The sequence below is a fragment of the Anas acuta genome, chromosome Z, assembly GCF_963932015.1.
Source record: "Anas acuta chromosome Z, bAnaAcu1.1, whole genome shotgun sequence".
NCBI lineage: Eukaryota > Metazoa > Chordata > Aves > Anseriformes > Anatidae > Anas > Anas acuta.
The window spans coordinates 22742231-22766407 of NC_089017.1; the positions used below are offsets into that span (position 1 = coordinate 22742231).

General features: G+C 38.1%; 1 protein-coding gene across 1 annotated transcript in view; it reads left to right on the forward strand.

The window, feature by feature from the left end:
- Positions 1-24177, forward strand: part of MRPS27 (mitochondrial ribosomal protein S27) — a 44830-nt gene extending 20653 nt beyond the window's left edge. Inside the window, exons 5-11 of the mRNA XM_068666555.1 lie at positions 10429-10543; positions 11058-11136; positions 12399-12514; positions 14844-14946; positions 16779-16921; positions 20350-20514; positions 23803-24177. Of these exons, the coding sequence (XP_068522656.1) occupies positions 10429-10543; positions 11058-11136; positions 12399-12514; positions 14844-14946; positions 16779-16921; positions 20350-20514; positions 23803-24042 (961 nt within the window). The 3' untranslated portion in view covers positions 24043-24177. The remainder of the gene's footprint in view (positions 1-10428; positions 10544-11057; positions 11137-12398; positions 12515-14843; positions 14947-16778; positions 16922-20349; positions 20515-23802) is intronic.

Below are 24177 nucleotides of genomic sequence, written 5' to 3' on the forward strand. Positions count from 1 at the left end.
TGGTAAGAGACCACAAATTTCAAACTGCCTGACAAATTGGTTCAGTCAGTTTTGCCATGTTTATCCTTAATTTGCTTACTATTCCATGTGCTTGACATTATATGCAGTGGAATAAAGGACAATCCTGTCTCATAGAGCATGGAAGAGTTTTTATATGCTGAGAGATACGCTAGCTAGAATTTACCCTCTGAATTGCTGGGACTGAATAACTTACTGTCCTGTTGTTAGGGAACAGTTACAGATAATGTCATGAAGGGTTCACAGATGTTTGTTTTTCATTGCTTCTCTTCTCTCAGGAAACAAGCTGTTGCTCACTGAGACGCTACATGAAATTTAGATGGATTCATAGTGGACTGCCCAGTAGCAACTTAGATCAGGGTGGGACTTGAGGAGAGCTGTTGGCCTTCAAGTATATTTTTGGCCTGATCAGGTGCTTCTAACATTAAGACTAGGCTATGGACCTGTGGTTTGCTTTTTGGAAATAGTGTATACAAGTGATCTTTTTGGCTGTGGTTGAAACTGGAATTCAGCATCAGGTGATTTGTCCCCTCTGTAGCAGGTATTGATGTTTTATGTGGAAACAGCGTTTGTTTTCCATGAGCTTATGATGTAACTTTGCCTCCCTTTTGCTCATGGAGTGCAAAACGACAGCAGTGCACAAGAAAATCAGACTATAGCAGGTAAGAATGGTAAGGGCACAGGTAGCAGGTTAAAATCAGGTTATGTTGAACCATAGAACTATGACAGCACATCTGAAAAGGTGAAACCTGGACTGTACAGATTCCATTTGTGAAATATTTGGCAGCAAATGTAAAGTTTGGCTCTTCCCTTACTTAAATTGACCAGTAGGACTCATTCAGTTATTTGTGTTCCTGCAGTGCTGTCTTGCCAGCAGCTTCTTCTTTGCTTTAATTGCATGCAGTGTGAGGCTGAACAACTCTGCAGAATTGAAAATCTGTTTGGCTCAGATGCATTCGTACTGTAGCTTTTGATAGTCAAACCAGTGGAATACACTGTTTGTAATCTGTGCAAGATCTACTGTGATCAAACTGAAACGTGTCAAGGGTTGTGTTGGTGAGTGTAATGTTACTGTAGTTAGAAGCTAATTTGTGATGGTTTTGGGGAGTTATTTCGGGAAGCATTAAGAAGCTGAGTAAAATAAATGGAATGCAACCTTGTTACAATGTGTATTCCTGCTGCAGTTAATTAGATGTCTGACAAAATCATGCTATTTTTTTCTCAGGTTAAATTTAGGGCTGCATGCCAGATACCTTTAAAAAGTTGCTGTTTGTAAATATCGTCAAAGTAGCATCTAGTTATAGGCTGTTTTTTCCCTGCATTATTGTATTTTTGTTGGTTTTGAGACAGCTTTTTTTTAAGCATACCCGTAAAGCGTTCCCTCTTAATGTAATGTGAAAGGGGTGTGCTCTGATAGTTTAGGCTTAGCACTGGAAGGCATAAACTCCTGAACTTTGATCCTAACTTGTCCACTTCCCTCTGACACTGAAAAAAACTACTAGAAAACTTTTTTAGAGTCACTGTTTTGTCAGCTTGAAAAGCCTGAGGTACTTTGTCTCTGTCCAGTTTGGTTAATGGAATGCAGACTTCAACATAATATCACTGTAAGTGAATGCAATAGTTGAAGTAAAGACAGAGTAAAAAAAAAAAAAAAAAAGTTTGATTTTCATTTTAGCATTTCAGTGGCTAAAAGGTGGAGGTCTTCCAAGGCATCTGAAGTCATGTATTTATTCTTTCAAACAAAAAATCTAACTAGCTTTGAAGCAATTTATTCAATAAAAATGACATAATCTTGGATAGCCTTAGCTGAAGAAAGCCCATAGCATAATTACTATTTTGGTACACAGACGTTTTTAGACTTGCTACCAATATGCATCTATCAAGAACTAGCTTTCTACTGAGAAGTAACTTGCTGGCAATGTTCAGTGAGGGATCTCTCTCTCTCTCACTCTCTCACTCTCTGCATAGTTAACTAGGTACAAAAATAATTTCAGCAATTATAAATTACAAGTAGGCTTTCACAAACATTTCATTTCGAAAAATGTGTCTATTTGATAACTTGCATACCAAGTTTCAGGGAGGCTGAAAGTTAGTTGAAATAATGACAGGCATAGCTGGGCTAGTAAAATGGTAGCAATCTGACCAGTACTTTACTTATGTATATGCCATTTCTTACAGCTATTGTGTTAACCAGTTTTCAGATAGATTAGTAAAGATTCCAGCAAATTTTTTTTTGAGTTTTAACACAGAAAGTTTTAATGTGACACACTTAGAAATTGCTGAGGTTCAAAATTTTACTCCAAGTAAGAAATCTATTGTGTTTTACAGTTCTTACTATCTGTGTTTTTCTATGCCAGGATACCAGGAAAAGATATAATTAATGCAAGTGTTGGCTTGATACTAGACTTCATTATAGTTGCATGGGGACAAGGAAAAGCACTAGAGAGTATCTTACCAGAATCACTATAGCAACAGCTCACCCCATCATTCCCCATGTTTTCCTCAGCCTATGATACTCTCTATTCAATCTCTGGATTATTAATGGCATTTATATTGAAAATGAGCTGTTTTAACTGTAAAAGCCTGGGAATATTTTTGAGAGAAGTCCTAGAAGCTGTCTCCTTTATAGTCAATAACTGGGGAAAAGTTGAGGTTTTTGTTATGGTTCTTACTGTTAACAACAAGATTTCTCCAGTTTCTTATTAACTGCTGCTTCTTAAGTGAATTTCAGTGTTGTGGTGGGAGTAGCATGGATACTCCATGAGACTGAGAAGAAAATCTGTTTTTCCTGCTTGTCTTTTCCAAAAGCACCGGGAGAGGTAGAAGGTAATGGATTACGAGACACTGTACTATCTTAAGAGGAGAAAAATAAGAACACTATATTAAAGCATCTGCTTGTTCTGTGTTTTTTTGTTTTTTTTTTTTTTTTTTGTTGGAGTTGTGTCTCTAAGAAACAAGAAGCAGAACAAATCTCATATGCTGTCCACTTTATTGTTCTATCTTGGTCATAAAAGGAATAAGGCAAAAATAGGGATTACTTGCTTCATAGTTCATGTTTGCAGTAAAACTTCTGAATTTTGGTAAAATGACCTTGTTTTATTTACTGCATGAAACTAAACTGGATACCACCACCTTTTCTCAGCAGTAGTATTTACTGCCACAGTGTTCTTTTCTTTACCAGTCACCCTGGGGACCCTGAAGAGGCCAATTTTAGCTTCAGTGAACTGGCTGGCAACCTTCCCTATAACTTGACTTGTTTAAGCATTATGCTTTAAGCACAGAAACCATGTTTATACTGGAAATTTTAGATATTAACACATCTAGTTTCTAGCTAGACAAGGCCCATAACTGATGTCCTGTTTTGTCAGCTTGTGATATAGGGAGCATGTTCACACAAGCATCATACCAAAGAAAACCTGACTTATGCTGGAAACAACTGTTCTTTTGTGAAGTGAACTTCCATTGCTGTCCTGGTGAGCGTGTAGTTCTGGAGTATTTTGAATCAACATGGAAGTTTGAGGAGCTTTTTAACAAATATGTTTAGCAGCCCAGAGCGGTTTTCCTAGGGACAAAGTGTCCAGAGATGTTGTCCTGAGGATGTTGTTTGAGCCTGGGCTATGGCCTTCACTTTTTCACTTCAGTTATGAGCTAGTTAGTATAAAGTTTTGAGGCATTCATAGCAAGTCTGTAGGATACTGAGGCTGATAAAGTTGTCTGAAGGAGTTTTCCTCTCTGCACTTTGCAAATGATTCTAGAGGGATTTAGGGTTGCCTGGTGTAGCCTAATGGCAGGAGATTGGAAGAGCTGCTCTGCTCCGGTTCTGCTAACATTCACTGCCAGTGGAGGGAAGGACAGATAAATAATTCAGGTAATTTTCAGAGCTGAGAAATAGCTTGAGACTTCGCTGCAGGCTCTGGATCTGTTACTGTTACCGTTTCTTTTGTGGTGATTCTTTTCTCTGTTTATGTACAAGTAAAGCATTTCTTTTGTGCTGGAGTAAACTCCTTCTCCAGTCATATATTATTATGAAATGTATAGCATATATTTAGGGCTTTATGACTGTTTGCTTTTTTCTTTTTAATGTATTTATGTTGTTCCCTGTAGTTTAATCACAAGAGTGCCTTAAATCCATCAAAAGGAAGAAGATCATTTAGTGATGCAGTGCTGGAGGTTGATAACAATGGGCACAAATGCTTATTCTAAGAGAAATTCAGCTTCCATTTATTAATTAAGAATTGTCTGTCAAAAAAGCAGGTAGGTCAGTAAAGGACAGCGCCACCATATGGTTTATTGATGTGCATGGTAGTCATTGTTAAAAAGACATGGCAAAGCTGAGCTTTTAGTATAGTAGGGTTTTGAGCAGTGCAATAGGTGTGTTGACGCTACTGAGAGGTGAATTCTGTCCCTTCAGTCGTTAGGAGAGGGTGATGACCAGAGCAATATCCCTAGACTTTCTAAAGTACAGTATGTATTTCTACTAAAAGTATATGACTTTGTATATGGCAGTATGTAGCAGTTTGGGTGCTTTTACCAAGCAAAAGGGTTAAGAAACAAAGAAAACCATAACATTGGGCTAGATAGAAATAAAAGATGAATGTGGTATAACTGGAAAGCAAGACTAGATATGAAAACCATTCTTTACATCTTAATATTTGAATGTGCTTCTGCACTATAGTTTTTTCTTGTCTAAAATGTGATCATTTAGATCTGTTTTGAGGTTGCATTCATCAGTGATGTTAGAGCTCTGTGCAACTCCTGAACAAAAGATGCTACATAAGAACTATGCATTCATATGGGGGTACAGCTAGCCTAATTTAGAAAAATTAATTTTAAAGCTGAAACGATCAAGAGCTAATTTAGTTTAAAATCAAAGATTGGGGAAAGTCAATAGAAATTGTAACAAAAGAAGGGCTGAACATGGGCTTTCTTTAGGGAGTCTGCAAGCTGCTTTTCTTTTTGTGTAAGAGCGTAATTCTGTCTCACAGGATTAGACTATCCCTCATTATGGTTGATTTATATATTTTTTAAACCTCTTGTGTTGCTGCTTTTGACAGAAAGTGTCTATACGCTTTCTATAAATATATAGATAGTGATTATCTAGATAAAAATACTTACGCTGTGTATACTGTGTGAGTTTTTTATTTCACCACAAAAGGAGAGTGTTCCCTCTGTTTTTGCTTGAGTTGGCAGTTAATATATGTGGTATTTCCTATAGGACTGATAGGATTATATATGATTTTTTTTAAAAGGGGACATACAAAGAAAGGTTTAGGCCCAGATTGAGGCAAAGAAGAGGTAGAAAAGTAGTTACGTTCATGTATAAGAGGAAATTTCAGTCAACAAAGATTTTTTCAGGGCTGTTGTCTTTGACACTGACACATGAGCAATGCCTCTGAGTCCATTTAAAATGCAGAGGATTTTTCCCAAGGCCTGTGGCTTGAAATGACAAACAAAGGGAGATTTCTGGGTGACGTTTCCTTAGCCTTCCAGTTTCCAAGCTAAGCCCGCCTGGAATCCATTTGATCATTATGCGCTGTAGCTAAAAAAATGTGCCTGGGAAGAAAAAAAACATGGCATTGCCAAGGAGCTTCACAGCCCTGTATGACTTGTGTAAAATGTGGAGTGGCTTTGGATTCTTTCCACTGAGAGCGTTTCTTCGTGGCTCTCAGAGACATTTTGTAGGGCATTTATTTGTTCTAAGTCTCCTTACATTTCACTTCCAGAGATTTCAGAACCTGAAGTGAATGAGAAGACATCTGGCACTCTCCTGATTAAAGCAAACCAACATGCAAATTCCTATTTCTCTCTAGTTCTAAAAGAAGTAAGAGAGATCTGGAGTCTAGATGGATTAAATTAAATGCAGTGATTATCACATGGAAGGTTCCTTTCTTCCCTGGAGAACCTACAAGCATTATGTGAATCTTACAGGTTTTAACTCTGAGGTAGGCAGAGTAACACATCCAAAATATCTATATTAGAAACAATGAAAGAATGGAGAGTACTCGGTGTCTTCTTGTTTCAATTTTTCCAGTTCCTTGTAATACAGCAGAAGACAGTAACACATTTGTATCACATAAAAGCATTATTGTATAAGAGATTTTATTTAGGGAAATGGTTTCATTAATGGAAATGAAAAATGAGCGAAGCAAAATACAAATGAAGTTTACAATGTCTTGGAGAGATCTGGAGACCTAAGAGATCATACAGTTGTGTGTACCATATGTGTAGATTATAACAAAATACTTTATTGTTAGGTCAGACAATGCTGGAGAAGGGAAAGGACCTTTTCTTTTTCTTGAGAAAAAGAAAAACAGTGTATTGCACAAGGATGGCTTCTGACAATACCAGGAGTTGAATACATACACTTAAGAAAACTGTGGAGTACAAGAAGGGACTTTCAGATCAGCTTAGCAAAAAACTAGAACAGATCTCAGCTGGCTTTCCCTCCACATAGCAGAGCTGTTCCTGGTACTATACTTCTGCAGTAGCAGCTGCTGTGAAACCCAGCACATTTTTCTTCGCAATCTTCTTCATTTGTGTCTATCCCCAAAATCAATGAATGAACACTTCACCAAATCTAGGGAAGAGGGTGCAATGAGGCTCCGTAGTGCTTCTCTTTGCTCTCCCAGTGTGGCTGTATTATTTCCCTTGAAAATGAAAAGTACGAGAAAGCAGCAGTAGAGTGTATCACCGCTTGATGGCACCAAACAAATTTGAAAGACCATTAAAATAAAGAAAAAAAGCTGGGAAGTAACTCAGCTTTTCTGCCGTGTGGGAGAGCAGCAATAGGTCATGCTTGCTGGTTCAGGAAAACACTCTGTAAGGCATTCTCAGCATCTGATAAACTTTACCGTTGTTCAGTTTCTTTTACGCAGCACGAGTACTTCAGCACTGCTGTAAATAATCATCAGTGGGGCCTTTTGCAGGGAATTAGTAAACTAGGAATGCATTCTTAGCCTGATACGCAGGTCAGTTTGTGGGCAAGCGTGTGCGCACTTGCTTGCCTAAAAGTATTCTGGTTGCCTTGTACTAAGGCTGTATGCTCATTGTATCTCTTCTACATTGTAATAGTAATCATTTTACAGGTATGAAATGATGAAAATCAAGTTCCTGCATTGGACCCTTGAATCATTTTCCAAAATAAGGGTAATTCTAGTACCATTGCACCATGTGCTATTATATTCACAATGCCCTTGGTATTGCAGTTTCTGCTTGTCTTATAAATATTCTTCTTCCCGTTCTCTATGGGGACAGAGGTTTTCTGGTCAGTGACAAGGAGGATCACCATATCGATTGTTCAGCTGTTAACATTAAAGTGTAGCAACAGTGAGCTCCCCTAATACTATTACAGCTGTTTCTCCTTGTCTCTTCTCAATCCATTATAAGAATCTTGTTCTCAGGTTTTTATTAGTTCTCAGAAAAATGAGTTTCAGCAGCAGACATCTGCAAGATAACCTCCTGGTCTTTCTATTAAACACACAGCAATTGCTAGAGGCTTCCTTTATTTAATTCAGTCTGAATCTTCTGCTTTCTGTAATTTTAGCTTCCTTCTGTCTTTTCATCTGTCTCTGAACATATTGCTTTGCTTAATTATATCCTGTTTTGTGTTTCATGGAGAAGGAGGAAGACATTAATGCTTGTCAAAATGACCAGCGATCTCCTCCTTTCCCTGATTCTGTTTCAAATAAAAATGTCTGCCACAACATTTGGTTAGTTTGCCTAGGTTAGCTGTAAAAACATACTCTATTGGCTTCTCTTCTCAGCCAGCAGAAGAGAGACAGAGCTCATCACAGCATTATATGGATCAGAAACAATTAAAGATGAAAGCGTTCCTGTTTCTTTATAACTTCCAATTCTCTTTCTACCGCATTATAGATTAATGGAAGTGTGTAGTGCTGAGGGAGTGCATGTGTGCACATGTATTGGATTCTTATTGACATGGAGATAGAGCAATTTTGGCACTAGTTCCGTCTCTTCATTCCTATGCAACTGTTTTGTAATGAATTATTAGAATTAACTAGAAAACTCTCTGGCTGAGAAGCTGTTTGCTTTTGTTTGAGTAGTACCCAGTACATGGGAGATGTAGTCCAAGAATAAGGATCTTAACAGTAACATGCAGTAATTATGTGACAAGTAATGATAGTAATGATGGATCCTGTGATTGTGTGCATGCGTGCATATGAACAAGTGCCCACTCTCTTCCAGGCCTTAAAAGCTCATGTGAAGACTTCTTTAAAGAGTTAGTACAATACATGACTGAATTCTGTGCATATCATTGCCAGAAACTCGTGGTGACCGAGGATCAGTTTCATGATGTTTCTTAGACCTCATCACATCCCTCTTAGACCTTTTACTGTCCAAGTGCAATTTAAGTCGGGAACCTAGAAGCCTTTCCCATTATGGTAGGCTGTATCACTCCCAAGGTGCATGAGATGCTGAGTGCTCTCTCTCTGGTATACTCAAGAGAATAAATAATGCATTTGCTTAAAGATGAATACTCAAACCCATTACAATCTTTTTTTTTTTTTTAATGTTTTCTTCCCTCCTATGTAACGAATTTGTAGAAAGGATGCCAAAGATTATATCAAAGGAAAGGCCTCAGTCTTTGAGAGCATCAGTGTAACGTTTTTGTAAGATTGTTTTTTCCACTTCTGAAACAATATTAACCATTTAATGAAGCAACTTTAAAAGATCCTGGTGGCTTTGTTGCTGGGTACCAGTGTTGCACTCTGACCCATCTTAAATGGCTGGTGAAACAGTCTGTAGCAATTAGATGATTGTTTCATCAAAATATGATTAAATTCAAATGCCTGTAATTGATGCTTCCTGTAAGCATTATTGAAACAGGACTTTAATGAAAGCAAATATATATTCTTGCTGTTCCCAGTATTTGAATTCCAGAGGGAAGAAAGTGGAAAGCAATTAGAGCAAGAAAATGGATGTTCATAATTTAATATTCAAAGCATGCTTTTCTTTTTCCCTTAAATTCTAATTTAAGGGAGAGGTTTTATGTGCTGCTTAAAGAGTAGTGTATTTAGACTTCGTGTAGTTGTATAGCTCTGCTTTTGGCACTGAAGTCTTCTGGACACGGAAGACTCAAATGCTTTTCCAAGCTTGGCGATCTGTGTAGCCCTTAGCCATGGGATACAATATGCAGAGATTCACTGGGGGGGAAAAAGAGAGTTGGTGGCCACGTTAATCTGATAAATGTTCTGGAAAGCATGCTCACTCAGATGGAAGAGCCAACCCTGCCTCTAAATGGTGCTGCAGCTTGGCTTGAGGCTGCAAGCATCTGCACATGAGCCCAGCTCAGTCATCTACGTTTTCTACAGGAAGTGGCACTCAGCGCTGTGCTGGGTACTGAGCCTGTTTTTCATGCATACAATTTGAACTGAGAAAGGTTGCATGTATCTATTGGCGCTGGGATGTGAAATTCAGCACAGGATCAAGGCAGCAGTTCCTACCATTGGATTCTTAATTGCTTTTAGAGTCTTTGCCAAAGATAAAGCTCCATATGCTTTTAGTCACTTCTTTTCCAAATACAAAGCAAAGTGTATATGGCTAAATAAGGACAAAACAAAAGAGGCTGAACTTCAAGTATTTAATTTTACAAATTGGTTAAGCAGTAGAGTAGGTTGCCTAGGAACACTGCTGAAGCCATGACATGAGGTGTCTCTGAGCTAATTAAAAAAATGTCCATGAGGAACAACGCTAGTGCAGCTGATGCAGGGGGCAGGGGAAGGGTCTCCAGCAGAGTTTCCCAGTGTGTGAGGCATACCTCACTGATGAAGCATTTCTAAATACAAATGAAGCCTGCAGCAGTCTGAGGAGGCAGAGGCACAGTGAATTCTGAAGTGTTTCAAAAGAAGCATGAGTTGAAGTGTTGGGGAGATACCAGACTACACAGGCTGTGAAGGTTCAAAGGCAGCAGTATTTTGATGTAATTCTGACACTTGCTGATGTTGTGAGTCATGGAGCAGTGTTGCTTGTTGAAGAGGCCAGCAACAGTACAATGTTACACGATGAGGGCAAGGTTAAAGAGTACTATAGTGTTTATAGCAATCTCAGTTGCCTTTATAAATTATACCAAGCTATTATTGTATCATATTCATCAGGGAAAAAGCAGTAGGCTTTCTGGAAAGTGAGTTTAAAATATTTTGCATTTGTGAAAAGGTCATATTCTCTCGTCCTACACACTATTAAAGTATATCAGAGTTTTGTTTCTTTTACTGAAAGGGCTATCTAGTGCTCTTTGGAGAGCAATAATTGACTGACTATAAAGTGAAATACAGATTTATGTATGAGATCATGAAGGGCAGAGGTACTGAAACACAAAATGTTGCTCGTAGATTTTTTTTCCTGTGAGAACAGAGTGCTGTATCCGAGTCCTGGACTTTTATTTTCCTTTAGGTTTCGGCATAGTCCAAATTGCTGGTACTTGAGAGATTGGACCATCCACAGTTGGATCAGACAGTGCTTAAAATATGGTGCACAAGACAAAGCCTTATACACATTAAAAAACAAGGTAAGTTTCTACAAGGAAAAGCAATGACTATATTTGATCGGGTCTATGAGGCAAGTGTGGCCAACCTGGAATCTGTATTACAGCCAGGTATGGATATTGCAGTTTTTGTGTTCAGATATTTCATTGTCAAAACAAAAATTGATGTTTGACCCGAATTTCAGCTACAGCTGAAAAATGTAGGTTTTGTTTCCCTTCTTCTCCCTTGAAGGTTTTTGTTTTTAAATAGTGCTGGCATCAAAGCCTGCTAAATACAGGAGGGACATAAAAATCCCAATAGGCAGTGCCTCTCCTGGTCCCAAAGACCCAGATAAAATGTAAAACAAATCCAGTACATTGAAAGTTAATAGGCCAACATCACAGGAGCAGAGTTAATAAGCTTCTTAAATTGCCTGACTAACTGTCATATTACACCAGTGTGAAATGCCATGGTACTGATCTTTCTCATACCTGCAGCACTATGCTTTGGAAGATCTGAACAGCAAATTTTCACATTCATTTTTTGTTCTCTCTTCAGGTTCAGTATGGAATTTTCCCAGATAATTTTACATTCAATATTTTGTTGGATTGTTTTTTAAAGCAGAAGAAATATGAAGGTAAGAAAATATATAGCTACTCTGCATCCCCATATGCGTGCTATTAAATCCACAGAGCCTTTCTTTGAGTTAAAAACTTCTAGCCATATTTTCTCTGGTCACCTTGAAACCACACTTTCTTTCCTTATGTAAACTACTTTTCTACATATTTATATATCCCTCTTGTTGTGATCTTATTCATTGTATAATTTTGAAATACGCAATTCAGAGTATTTCTACCATGATTAATCCTATTCCAAATGTAAGCTATCTTCTCCAACTTTCAGCTTTCCAGTTTACATGTTAACATTATGTTTGAAGTTACTAGTGAGAATTTGGTATGTTGTATAGCTTTTTGAATGGTTTACATCTAATCTGAGCTGTTTGTCTAGACTGTCACTGAAGAGAGACAGCTGTGTTGAATGGCCATGTTGAGGTGCCTTTCACTGTTGACTGTTGAAGTGCTGAGAAGAATAATCCTCTCATGTTTGATGACAAATATTTAAGGTTTTCATTTCACTGCAGGTTTTCTGGTACTGTAGACTTGCAGTGAGCTTTTCTTTGCATAAACCTTCTGCAAAACAAATGACAGAGAAAATAGAGTTGTAGAAGGACTTGTCTGTTGCTTTTGTCATGAAAGTATTGCTAAATGGCAAGTTAATACTTATTTTATTTTGATAGGCCCCCATCTGTGAATTCCTCATTATTACATTCATACTCCTTTTCTCTGACAGGCTCAAGGCCTTCTATTTAACAAACTGTCCTTCCTGACAGGGAGTGTCACTGCAACTCCCTGTGGAGCTTCTCGAGAGCACTGTTTGCTGAATACAGTGAATGCTATGGGTGATCTATGACAACATTTCTTCTCCATTGTACTATACTGTCACCTTGAGGGCAATTAGTTTTAGCCAGCTTTCTCTTGCTTGTAATCAAAACACAAGAACAAATTTTAAAAGTTTTTTTTTTTTTTAAAAATGTTAATGATTGAAGGGCTGAGAAGAGGCTACTGAAGTCAGAAAGCATTGAGCTAAGATGAGTTTAGAAAGCTTCTTTCTTGTTGTCTCATGTAATTCAATCAATTCTTCCTTCTTCTCATAGCATGTTAGTATAACCCAAATGGGTAAGACTTATTTTCTACTGCTAGTCATAAGAAATCTTTAACTTCCTCCGTAGCTACTTCAAAATGTACTGCAACAGTAAAGCATCATTGAGCACCAGTGGATGCAAAAGAAGGGAGATGTGAAAATTTCCACTGACTAATTATGTATCTATTTCCACCGTAGATGCTCTGTCAGTAGTAACAGAGATCATGCTGCAAGAAAGTTTTGATGACTTCTCAACACAGCTTCTTTCTCTTTATGTTTTATACCAGTACCTGGCAACCAAGTCTGAACATACGGTAAGCTGATCACAGTCAAAAATGATACTTAGAGCTTCTCTTTACAAGTATTGTGTTGCAGTCAGCTGGGCATTCAGTTGTGAATGTATTTATTTACCCTATGTTTACCTAAAAATTGAAGTGCTCCAAGTTTTTTCATTATTTTGAAAACTACAGAAGAAAGAAGAGAAAAAAAAAAAAAGCAACAGAAGATGAAAGCCAGCAAATAACTTGTCATCATTTTTAGTAGCTCCTTTCTCTGAAAGGGAGAGTGTGTCAGGATTTTCAGATGTGGTGTATGTCCACTTCAATGGTATTGCTTGCCATTATAACTTGGTAGGGTTGATGCTTCAGAAGTACAAAAGATTTTCACTAGGAATTTCACTACGCCATTTGGCTTAGTTTCTGTTAATTTTTTGAAATATTTAAAAATAAAATCGCTCCTGTCTTCAGACTGGGTTAGGCTTTCCTATTCATATCTCTCTTGTTTAAGGCCAACATGACAATTCAGGTTCTTGGAAATGTCACTATTCTACCTTCTCATCCTCAAAAAGTACTAGAAACCTCAATTTGTCTTAAATAAAACATATTCTAAAACGTTAAGGCCAGTGCCTTAAGATTTTAATCAATTTACTTGTAATTTCAGTTTTCACTATAGAAACCGTGCATTTGATCTTCTCCCCTCCATTCCTCAAGTATACTTGATCACTTATATATGAAAAGCAGAGGGACTAAAATCTGTTTTTCCCATTGTGTTTGTCTATGTTTGTGTCCTTACTGCAAAGACAGGCACTTGCCGATATGTGTAATATGTTACGAAAGCAGAATATGGAAGCAAGGGTGGTATGGACATACAACACATTAAAAGACAAGCCTATTTATACAGCTGTGATGTATTTAATATGCATTTTGAAATAACCCCATTCAAGGTCTGCAATAAGCCATATTTTTATATGTATGCACCAAACAGCGTACCATTCAACACCTCGTAATGCTCAGTACCATTTTCCTGTGGCTAATTTAGGAATGGCTTTAGACAGGAAATCCCTGTTCCTTCTTTCCAAGATGCAAGACAAGTCAGCCAGTGTCCTGTTGCAGATAGGGCCTTGACCACTATAGCTTAGGGTCCAGCAGCCTTCCAAAATGTTTTTTAACTTTGAAAACTGAATCATGGACAATCTGACTGTATTAGTCCCTAGCACAGGTGATAGAGAACTTCCATATTTCTGCTGTAAGCACTGCTGAGCCAGACTGACTGGTCTTGGCTCTCCCCAGAAAGTATCCTCCTTGACTGTTGCAAACAATCAGTGTGATTGCCATCTTTCAATGCAAAGGCATTAATGTTAAGCGCTTGCAGCTTCTCCAGCTCTTGAAGCCAAATGGGACAGTTCCCAAAAGAAAGTAGACCTTTAAAGCCCCGTTCTTCCAGTTTCATCTGATTTTCTCGTAACGTTCACCAGGAATGCTGAATTCAGCAAGAAACAGACTTATCCCTTTGCATGCCTTTCCTGGGTCAGGCAAATACCTTGTGTGCTTGTTAGGTGATGGTGTTTTATGTTGGATGATTATATGCAAATTCACATAGCACCTGAAGGGAGACACAAAAATTACCACATCTTGAAAAGATGTCTCCTTCCGTTAAACCAGGGAATTTCTTTCCAAAAAGTTTCTGCCTTTCACTAGCAGTATTTGTTCCAGGTCTTAAGGTAACAAGAAGGTGCTTAAAGTACTCTGCAACAAAATCTGTGTATTAGAGAAGCAGACTTCCTCCAGTCTACTGTCTTTTATATCTTCCCCAGTTTCTTCACAAGGGGAGTTGTTCAGCTTCTTTCATTTGCTGAGAAAATATGTGTATCCTTGAAGTCTCTACTTCTCTGGCCTTGTATTGTACTATCCCACAGCAAAGTAAAATTCACACCACTCTTGTGGTTTTAATGTCCTTCCTTACTGGGTCCCCTTCTCTAGCTTTCACTGGTACTCAGATCTATCACTGGGACTTGAAGCAGCCCGTAGCAGCGTATTCTCTCTGCACTTTTTATTCTAGTGTAGGATAGTGGAGAATGCATCTTACCACCTGCTTAAAAGAAAGGACTGCTCCAGTACGGAAGCCACATAGTTTTGTTTTCTGACATTTTACTGTCTTCTGGAAAGAGGTGTTCTTTATTATAAATATACTGTTCTTCAGGTTGTGTGTACTGTAACTCTGAACAATGGACATGTTTAATGATTCTGTACTTTTCTAGTAAGATGTGATGAAGGCCATGTGCTGCCTTTGGTTACTGCAGTATTTTTGTTAGTGTTTGTCAAGGAACACGTACTTAGTTTACATCTTAATTTAAATTATTTGCAGTGGGAAGAGGAGAGAAATCTCGGTGCATCACTGCTGCTTACAGGACTAAAGCAAACAAACACTGTGGGATTTAGCTCCCAGCTGTATGGTTACGCATTTCTTGGTAAGTTTTACTCACAGTTGTTATTTTCCCTCTTATTGCTGCTGGATGAAATAAATTTGTGCCTTTGCTTTATTAAAATGTAATCAATGAAAACAGTAAACAAAAGGAGAAAGAGTGGAAGAAACAGTTTCAGAGTTAAGACTGAATGAAGGAAAACATTCTTAGCAGTAGGGTTTGTTTGTGTGTGGACCAACACATTTTCCTGATAAAATCCCACAAGACAGAGTTTTGTAGAACGAATCTATGGTAATAGACAATGTGTTATTTTTCTAGTTAGAGTTTATTAACTTCTTAAGATAATCTTTACATACCAAGAATTACAGAGACTGCACACTGAAAAACAGTAAAAGTAATCAATTAATTTAAAAATTTTCATTATGTTTTCAATTGTTCCAATACAGCATTATCTTTTATTCTAGAATTTATTCCGGATAATAAGAAGAGGACACATTCTTAAAATGTGACTTTAGAATACAATGGATAGTGACAGAGTTAGGATGCTGATTTTGATTTATCATGACTGTAAAATGAAAACCTCGTTTTCATTGAAAAAAGAGGATAAACATTAAAATCAATTGGAAACCTGAATTTCAGTGGAGCTATTTGTTATCAAGCAGAGATACTGATAGAGATAGGGAATTAACTGTACAATTGGCATTCAGTTTGGTATAGGTTTTGTGTCATAAAAATGGGTTGAGTAGAGGCTGTATTTCACAAATGTACTCACTGTTTGTGAGCAGTAGTACTTGTTCCATGACATTGACATTGAGTAGATCAAAAGCTATTTGCTGTTATGTCACATATTCCACAGTCTTGCCAGCACTAATGGAACCGACCTCTGAAAGAGTGAAAGATGTCTTCAGGCACAGAGTGGCCTAACGCACCTTAGCTATTTTAATTTGTCCATAGTCCATAAGCTTTGTGCAGTTGCTACGTTGCTTTTCCTAAAGTGTTCTTTTCCCTGTGGTGAAGAGTAAGGTGTGTTTTCACAGTTTGCATTCTTAGAGCCAGAGTTTAAATTAAAGTGAGACGTGGATAGATAACTCTTAAAAGCTACACTGAAGTGTGTTTTTTTTTTTAATGTTGGCAATGACAAAATCAAGAGCTTGGAGTGACAGTCATAGCACATTAGTACTCACCAACTAAAACGTCATGTACATTTTCCCCATTATGTAGAACAGAAGTTTTGTAGTCTTTACTGTCACCCTCAGAAGAAAAGCTAGGTTGTCAGTGGTGCTATGCATCATAGGTCCTGCTAGAGACATGAAGACTTTGGTGCACAGGGTGCTCCAAATTGAGAACCAGAATTCCATTTTTGCAGGTCTCCCATCTTTTCTTTAAGGAAGTTCCAACTAGAAATAAGAATAATGAGCTGTACAGTTAAGTAGAGCATATGCTTTAAGTGTCATATGATCTGGCCTTGGTACATGTGTGAGCAGACCCTAAACACCATGGGTGTGAGTCCTGCCTCTCACATTTAGCATACAGATACTGCACAGTGAGTCCATGAACGCTAAACAGTTACTTGTCTGAGATCTTCAGAGATGCTGACACTGTGCCAGACAACCAGGAAGCCTGGCCATTTTTCCACTTTTCTGTATGGGCAAAATGTACAGATGAGGGGGAGAAAATGGGGAGGAACAATAAACAAACAGGGACAAACGGGTAAGAGTCCTAAAGCTGGCAAAAAGAAGGCTCTTTAACAAAACAAGAAAACAATTCTGTCACAGCAGCCTGGAAATTTGCTTTCACTTAGAGAACAGAACCAATCCTTATAGATTACCTTAGAACTCGAGTGTTCAATTACTAAACTAAGTATTGTTTTATCACAGGGAAAGTGGAGCTGAATAAAGGTTTAAGAGCTGTTTACAACCTAATGCCACTGATGTGGACACCTGGATACTTGAATAGAGCCTTGCAAGTGATGGAGAATGTGGCTTCATTGCCAGGAGACATCAAAATCTGCAAAGAAGCAGTAAGTCTGAAGACTATAACCTGTGTAACACAAGCAATTCCACACTAGCCAAACTTCAGTAAAACCTATAAATTACTTGTCTTGCTAATGGGAAGATAGGAGACCTTTACAACCCTAGTAATATTTCAGAGGTCTCTGGAAGACAGGAGGGGAAGTAACATTTAAAGCAGAAGCATGGCTTCAGTTAACAAGCCAGCAAAGATGTCTATTGGCATGTCCTTGGGAGCGAGTGTCTACTGTTGCCACAAGCCATTTATGTTTTACGCCGCATGCCCCCCCAAGGTACTTTCCCAGCTCTCTCAGAGGCATACCTGAAGATGAAATGTCACATCTTGTACCTCTCCTGGCTAATTCCATGTGTCCTTTCATGTGGAATCATGTCCTGAGTGATACTGGTCCAGAAACAGGGCAGGGTGATTTCTAGAAGGGTTGTAGTGCCTGTGATAGGAAGGATAAATGGATTTGGTCTGTTTGTGAGGTCAGCTCTTATGAGTGGACTTTATTATTAGGAGTGCTATGGGGGCTTCACGCTGCTCCTGGAACCAGCCAGCTTGGGTGCAATAATTCAGGAAACTACATGGTGTGGTGCATAAAAACAGCACTGAAGGGCTTTCTGGTGTTTTTTCTTGATGTACAAAGGCCAGGTCACTGCTGAACAGGTCCTCCTAATGCTGCATAGTCAGAAGCAGCTCTGTGTAATAACTGGGTAGGGCAGGGAAGGAAGCATCACATCTGAGACCCACACTATTTAGAGTTCTCTCTTTGGGTGTGGTTCAGCAGTTTTCTTTTTTACTCCCAGGTCTGAAGATCTCAGCCTAATAAATTGGTGATTTTTTTTCTGCCTATAAACTCTCGGCAAATTAAGGGACTTCTCAGGGATCTGGGTTATAGACAAACATCCTAGTGCTGAAACAAGGTTGCATCTGTCTATGTAACATAACATGCAGCCAGGTACATCGAGTCTTGTAACATCCTTTAGATCTGTGTTTGTACTGATAACTGTAAAAATAGTAATCTCCAGTAACGTACAGCAATGCTTTCTTTGCAGAAATGTTTTACTTTGTTCAGTGAGGAGCTTAAGCTGCAGAGTTCAATTACATCTGTCATTTAAGAATTTGCAAAATAAAGTTGTTGCTGGCTATTCGCTATTGCTGCGTTTCTGTACAAATCCAGTAAAAGAGTCCAAAAAGCACTAACCATTAGAGCTACACAGGAACTTCCCTGAAGAGATTTGTGGCCTGATTTGGATTTTAGGTAGCAGTATAAAAACAGTAGTGCAAGTCACACAAGTTTCACCAAGCTAAGGACCAAAAATGGGCCTTGATAATATAAAATGTTTTGATATTATCAAAATATCAAAAATATCAAAATATTTTTTCTCCAATGCATTTTTTGTGACCACAATGCAGTAAGAAAGAAAAGGAAAATATTTTTGTCTGCATCCTTATCTGGTATAAAGTAATTGCATTATATTGATTTGTATCACCTGTCCTTTTCCACAAGAATACTCATTAAGATCTTACTATTAAAGATCTGTATAAGATATTTTTAATGATTATCTTCAACTGAAATGCAGTGTTCCCAAGGGTGAAGGACTAGGAGCACTGATCAGGTCAATACTGGGGTCAGTCAACATACTGAAAGCAGGTGTGATAGAAACAACCCCACATGCATAAACTCCTTTTTCCTGTAGTAGTTTGGGCTGCTTTTGGGCAAGCCTAAATTGAACATTTTGCAATTCTTGATAATCCATATCATAGCACTAGTAAATATGGGCAATGTTGTAACTTATTGTTCTTGTATGCCTGCACAATAGCAGGCATGAAAAAGAGATACAACCTGAGAAAGATACAACCCTGTTTTCTCAACCTTAATTCTTTTCCCAAATGTAATATTATCTTCTGGCTGAAGAAATTTTGTTACCTAAATGAGAAGTTTTGGAATGAACTTTTTTTAGTTGCACACTTGTTGAAAACATTTTCAAGTGATTGGTCATTCAGAAAAAAGTCACTTTTTTCTCAGGCTCTAAGCTTCCTCCTGTTTCTGACTATCAGGGTGTTTCTTTTCTCTCTGCCATGACTGTTGAGAGAGATAATTTCTGTTACTATCATAACAACATAACAAAAATACTATTTTAGTATTGTGCTGTATTGTTTTAACTGTGAACAAGCAAGTTTTGGTGTGTGGAATTGTCTGAGAAACTCTCCAGATAAGAGTTCATGTATCTTCAAGCACACAGTAATGATTTCATTGATTATTTAATCCTGTTTCAGTATTAGTAGTTTAAGGATTACATTTCAGTGCCAAGAATGTTATTTTGAGTAAAGGTAATTTTTATTTCTTTAGCATTATATATACCTAACACTAGGAAAATGAAACCAGTAGGTATCAAGAGCCCTGTTGCTTGTGGAAAATGTCATAGATTCAAAGGTTACACTGTTACTTCATTCAAATGATAAACATTAAGGATAAGGGTTCAGAGAAGGGTAACAGCTCTTTACATTTGTAAAGACTGAATTTTAAAATGCAGGCAGCCTGTATCCAGTAATTTCAGTTATAGCAATCTTCATAGTACTAAAACAGCAGCAGCATCCATATAGCAATTCCATCTTTCATTGTATCATATCATCATTGTTTCAATATGTATCAATTATACATAAAGAAATAGTTTACCAAGTCCCTTAGTGATGCTAATGCATTCTTTTGCTACAACTACAGTTAGGAGAAGGTGGTTGTCTTGGTACGTCTCAAGAGAAAAACATGAAGAGAACAAGGGTATCACAGAGGTTAAAAATAAACATTTACCAACATATCATTATTATATGTATACCAACATACATATTACTATATGCCCACATTTCCATTTTTCCTGTTAAATTACCCAGCTAATGACAGGAATGAATGTTCTTGTTGTTGAACAGGTAATTTTCCTTATTTTCACCAAAGGGGAATCAAGATGATCTATTAAAGATTATATGCTTTGAACATTTGATGGTAACGTCTTATTTAGATGTATCTGTGATTGTATCTCACGCTAGTGCTATTATCACAGTGGCTACCATTTAGCATTAATATTTATGAATAGATATCAGGCTAAGAGCAGATGATAGTCTAATGCCTGAGATATCCACAAACATCTGGATGTATACATCACCAGAGTCAGGGAGTTTTACTGTTGATGGAGGCTGACAGAGTTCTTCTGTTGCAGGGACTTTAAAATGGCCAGCCTCAAAAGTCCAAAATACAATACATAATTCTTCCAAGAATTAGTCAATTTGCTTTTAGAATTTGGTTTTCTCTTTATCATACAGAACAGTCATCTTGAACTACGGACTAACTCAAAAAGCTGTTTGTAGATGCAACAGCAGTATTACTCAGATTGTATTTCCAAACTGTTTATGCTAACAGTGACAAATGTGATTGTTCAGGTTGATGTTCTGGAGACCATTTTGCAGTCTGTCCTTGAACCAAAACCTGGTCCAGAATCATCTGAAGAAACCAAGGAATCAGAGCAAAAGTCACAATGTGCAGAAACAGAAGAAACAGAAGAAACAGAGCAGTCTAAAGTACCAGAATACTACAGCCGATTCAAGGTAGGAGATTTTCATTTATGTAAATACTCTAAGCTGTAATAGATCTCCATAGTAAATACTAGAAAATAATTACACTTATTATAGCTAGTAGACTAGCACCCGTTCAGTGCATCAGGAGTCTACCTGGCATTTCTGAAACTGTTGTCACCTTATATTTTCACTTACTCAAACAGGAAGCAACCTTCAAAAAAATAAGTGCTCAAGGCCGCTTGTCTTTTGAATGTCTGCTGGGATTTTGTCTTTACTTTTCATACATCAGAATGATAAATCCAAATGCTGTTTGCAAAAGTGGCCTGTCATTAGAGAGCCATTATCTGACCTTGTGTGGGTTCTTGCTCATTAAAGTAAATTGTACTGGGGTTGAGACAATACTGAATTTATTGTCCATTTGTATATGTTAGGATTAGTAGGAAAGTTGCATCCTATACTTCCAGCCTATGGAATTAAGTAAGGCTTCCTTTTTATCTCAAGTTTGTCACACTGATGCTAACAGTATAAAACAAAAAACAGTTGTTCCTTAGGACGTAGCTATATGATGATTTAATTTTATTTCATTATCTCATAGCTAAGTAACAAGCCCATTTTATGTGATCATTTCTGATTTGTGCTGTGGTAAAATTCAAATACCCCCAGTTAGAGCTAATTTGGCTTGTAGTTCCAGGCTGTCATGGCCTTGAACAGTCCTGGACTAGGAGACATTTCCTCTCAGAAAGAGCAGTCAGGCATTGGAACAGGTTGCCCAGGGAAGTGGTGGCATCACCGTCCCTGGGGGTGTTGAAGGAAAGGTTGGACGTGGTGCTTAGGGACAGGTTTAGTGGGTGACATTGGTAGTCGGGTGATGGTTGGACCAGGTGATCTTGGAGGTCTTTTCCAACCATAATTATCCTGTGATTTGGTCCAGGCATACAATTCCTGTTTCAAACTGTAGCTTGTTCAACTTTTGTGTGTGTTCCTGGACTTTATGTCTCATACAGACCTTCACAACAGCCATTTGTACATGAAAAAGCTGTGGCAGCATGACTAACAACTGTGATGTGTGAGAGGCAGTATGTTCTTCACTTCCAAGAAGCAGGACTTGAGGGCATTTGTCTCTTTTCAGAAAAAGGAAAAAAAAAATAGCCTTTAGAGCTGTAATTTAGACTGTGTGTTTGACACTGTCACTCATGTTGTAATTACCTGTTTTTAGATACCATGAACTGAGGCCTACGACTTAGTACAGTGTTCCTGGGGTAATTCTTTCCATCAGTATAAATGACTGGTGAGCAAGCATTTCATCACATAAATGCTGGGGAACACTGTCTTGGAAAGCAGTGTACCTCCTCTGAATGCAGAGCCCTGGAGACTGCTTATAAAAATTACTGACTTTGCCATTTAAGAATATGCCCTTCTGGTACCAGCAGAACAGAGAGACTGCTGCTTTCCTAAATTAGCTTCAGTAATGTATTACAGCAGAGCAGGGAAGATTCCAGAGTTCAGTGGGTTCAGTCCAGTAGTGGGTTAGGAGAGAGGTCTCTCTGGTTTCCAGTTCATTGTATTTCTCCTAGTTCAGTTTCATACTGCTTAGGTTTTGTGCATGAACCCCCTTTTCAGTAGTGGGTAGCAGGGAGATTCTTAATGGTCTAAAATTGTTATCTTTAAACAGAACGTCTAAGCTCTAATCATGGGAGAAATTGTCAGGAATTACATTCCTTTCTCAAATCCAAACTGTATGCTCTTCATGTTTGACCCTGATGTACTGTAAACTTGCTGATATCTCAACAGAGGTGAATAAGCAAAAATATTACTAAGTTTGGCTTTACTCCAGTAGCTTCAAAGGCATTTTGTTTCCTTTTAATTTTTATCATAAAATCAAAAAGTAAGTGGAGTCAAATGCCCAAGCCCCTCAGACATGTATGCCTACCACTTGAAGAGACTTGTATCTGCTGTCTGACCCGTTCAGACCTTCCACTGCCTGGCAAAACAGCAAAGCCTTTTTAGTTGGTATTGGCTCGGGTGGGAAGAAATGGAGAGGCATCGGAAGGGGCACCCCAGTTTCGTTCTTGAGAACAAGGTGTAACCTCAAGGCAAGAGCTATGGGGCAGTGCCTTTGCAGCTTACTGCAGTGGGAGTTGGAGTAAGAGGAATACTGCAGATCAACTACACAGCATGGAAGCTTCCCATGGTAACTGGGAGAGGAAGACCAGATGTCTTCATGGACCCAGAATTGCCATTGTGTTTGGTGGTGAATTATCCCCATATCTTTTTTCAGTCATCTTTCAATGCAGGTTAATAAGCTTTATTCAAAGGACATGTGAAAGAAGCATGGATGTACCTTTCCTTGGGATACCTACTTGCTTTAAACATTTCCACAAGTGCTTGGTTCAGTAAAACATTTTATTTAAAAGAACAATTGGAAAAGTGTCTTCCTATCTAATGAATGAGCAAAAGGGTAAAGAATCTACCAGTGCCATGTCATCTTCCTCCCTCAGGAAACTCTTCTCTAGCTGACTGTGTATCTGCACTTTTAAGGCAATTAATTAGCTTGTTAGTGAGCCATCAGGCTAAAGATTCCAGAAAGCCAGAAATAGTATCACTGGATGATTCATCATCTTAAGTGAATTAATATCTTTATGCTGCATGAAATCTAGGTAAGTAAAGCTCTAAAAGGAAATATTGCAGAGTTTCATACTGAAACTGTGTTCTTAGTTACAGTGTAGAATATTCCTGGGTAAATATTACCTGATTTAGATCTACTGTACAGTCTGTGTAAACAAAGTAAAGCCTCAGATCACAGTAACTGTTGGGAAGAAATCATGGGAGCTACTTAGTGTGCTCTAGAGTAAGAGAGCGTTTAAAGTGATTTGCATCTGTTGAGAGGGATGTTAATGCAGCCAGTGTGGAGCAAATCAGTCAATTAATTTTGAGATAAGACCCAAAAAAAGTAAGGTATTTAGACTATATTTTCATAATCGACTGGTCAGTTGATCTTTGTTTCTACCAGGTAACTGAACTTGGAAAAGTAAAGAGAATTTCACTGCTTAATAAAAACGAAACTTTATTGTTTCAGTTATATTGCTCAGCAAAAGATTATTTTAGAGGTTAGTATTTCAAGGAGGGGAAAGAATTGGTACCTGCTGCCACAGTCAAAACTTTTAGGTAGGATGAAATAGCTGGCCTGGATAGCACAGCTAATCATTAGATTCAAACAGCTATGTATTGGTTGTTATAGAGAAGTACTTTATCACTGACTATTTTGTGACTGACTGTCTCTTTCCTTCTTCTTCCCCACCAAATCCCTTTTTGTGACAGGAGCTGTGCTCTAAGCTGCATTCACTTGGCAAGGTTGAATCTGAAAGCTTGTTAACCCTGACCACCCAACTCGTTAAGGAAAAGCTGCCAGCATGTGAAGTGGAAGACATTGCAAAACATGAGCAGAAGCTAAAGGAGTGGGAGCAAGAAAAAGCACTTCTCATTGAGAGAGAAAGAGAGATGAGAGAGAAGGCTAAGCAGGAACTGGAAGCTAGGAAGCTAGCTCAAGCATCTGCTTAGTACTGGAACTCAAAGACTACCATAATGGTATGCATTCCTCTGTATGTGAACTGAAATGTTCACCATTATTATTTCACTTCAATCCTGCCGCAAGCATGACTACTTACTATATGCAAATAAAGTAATTTCCATGTT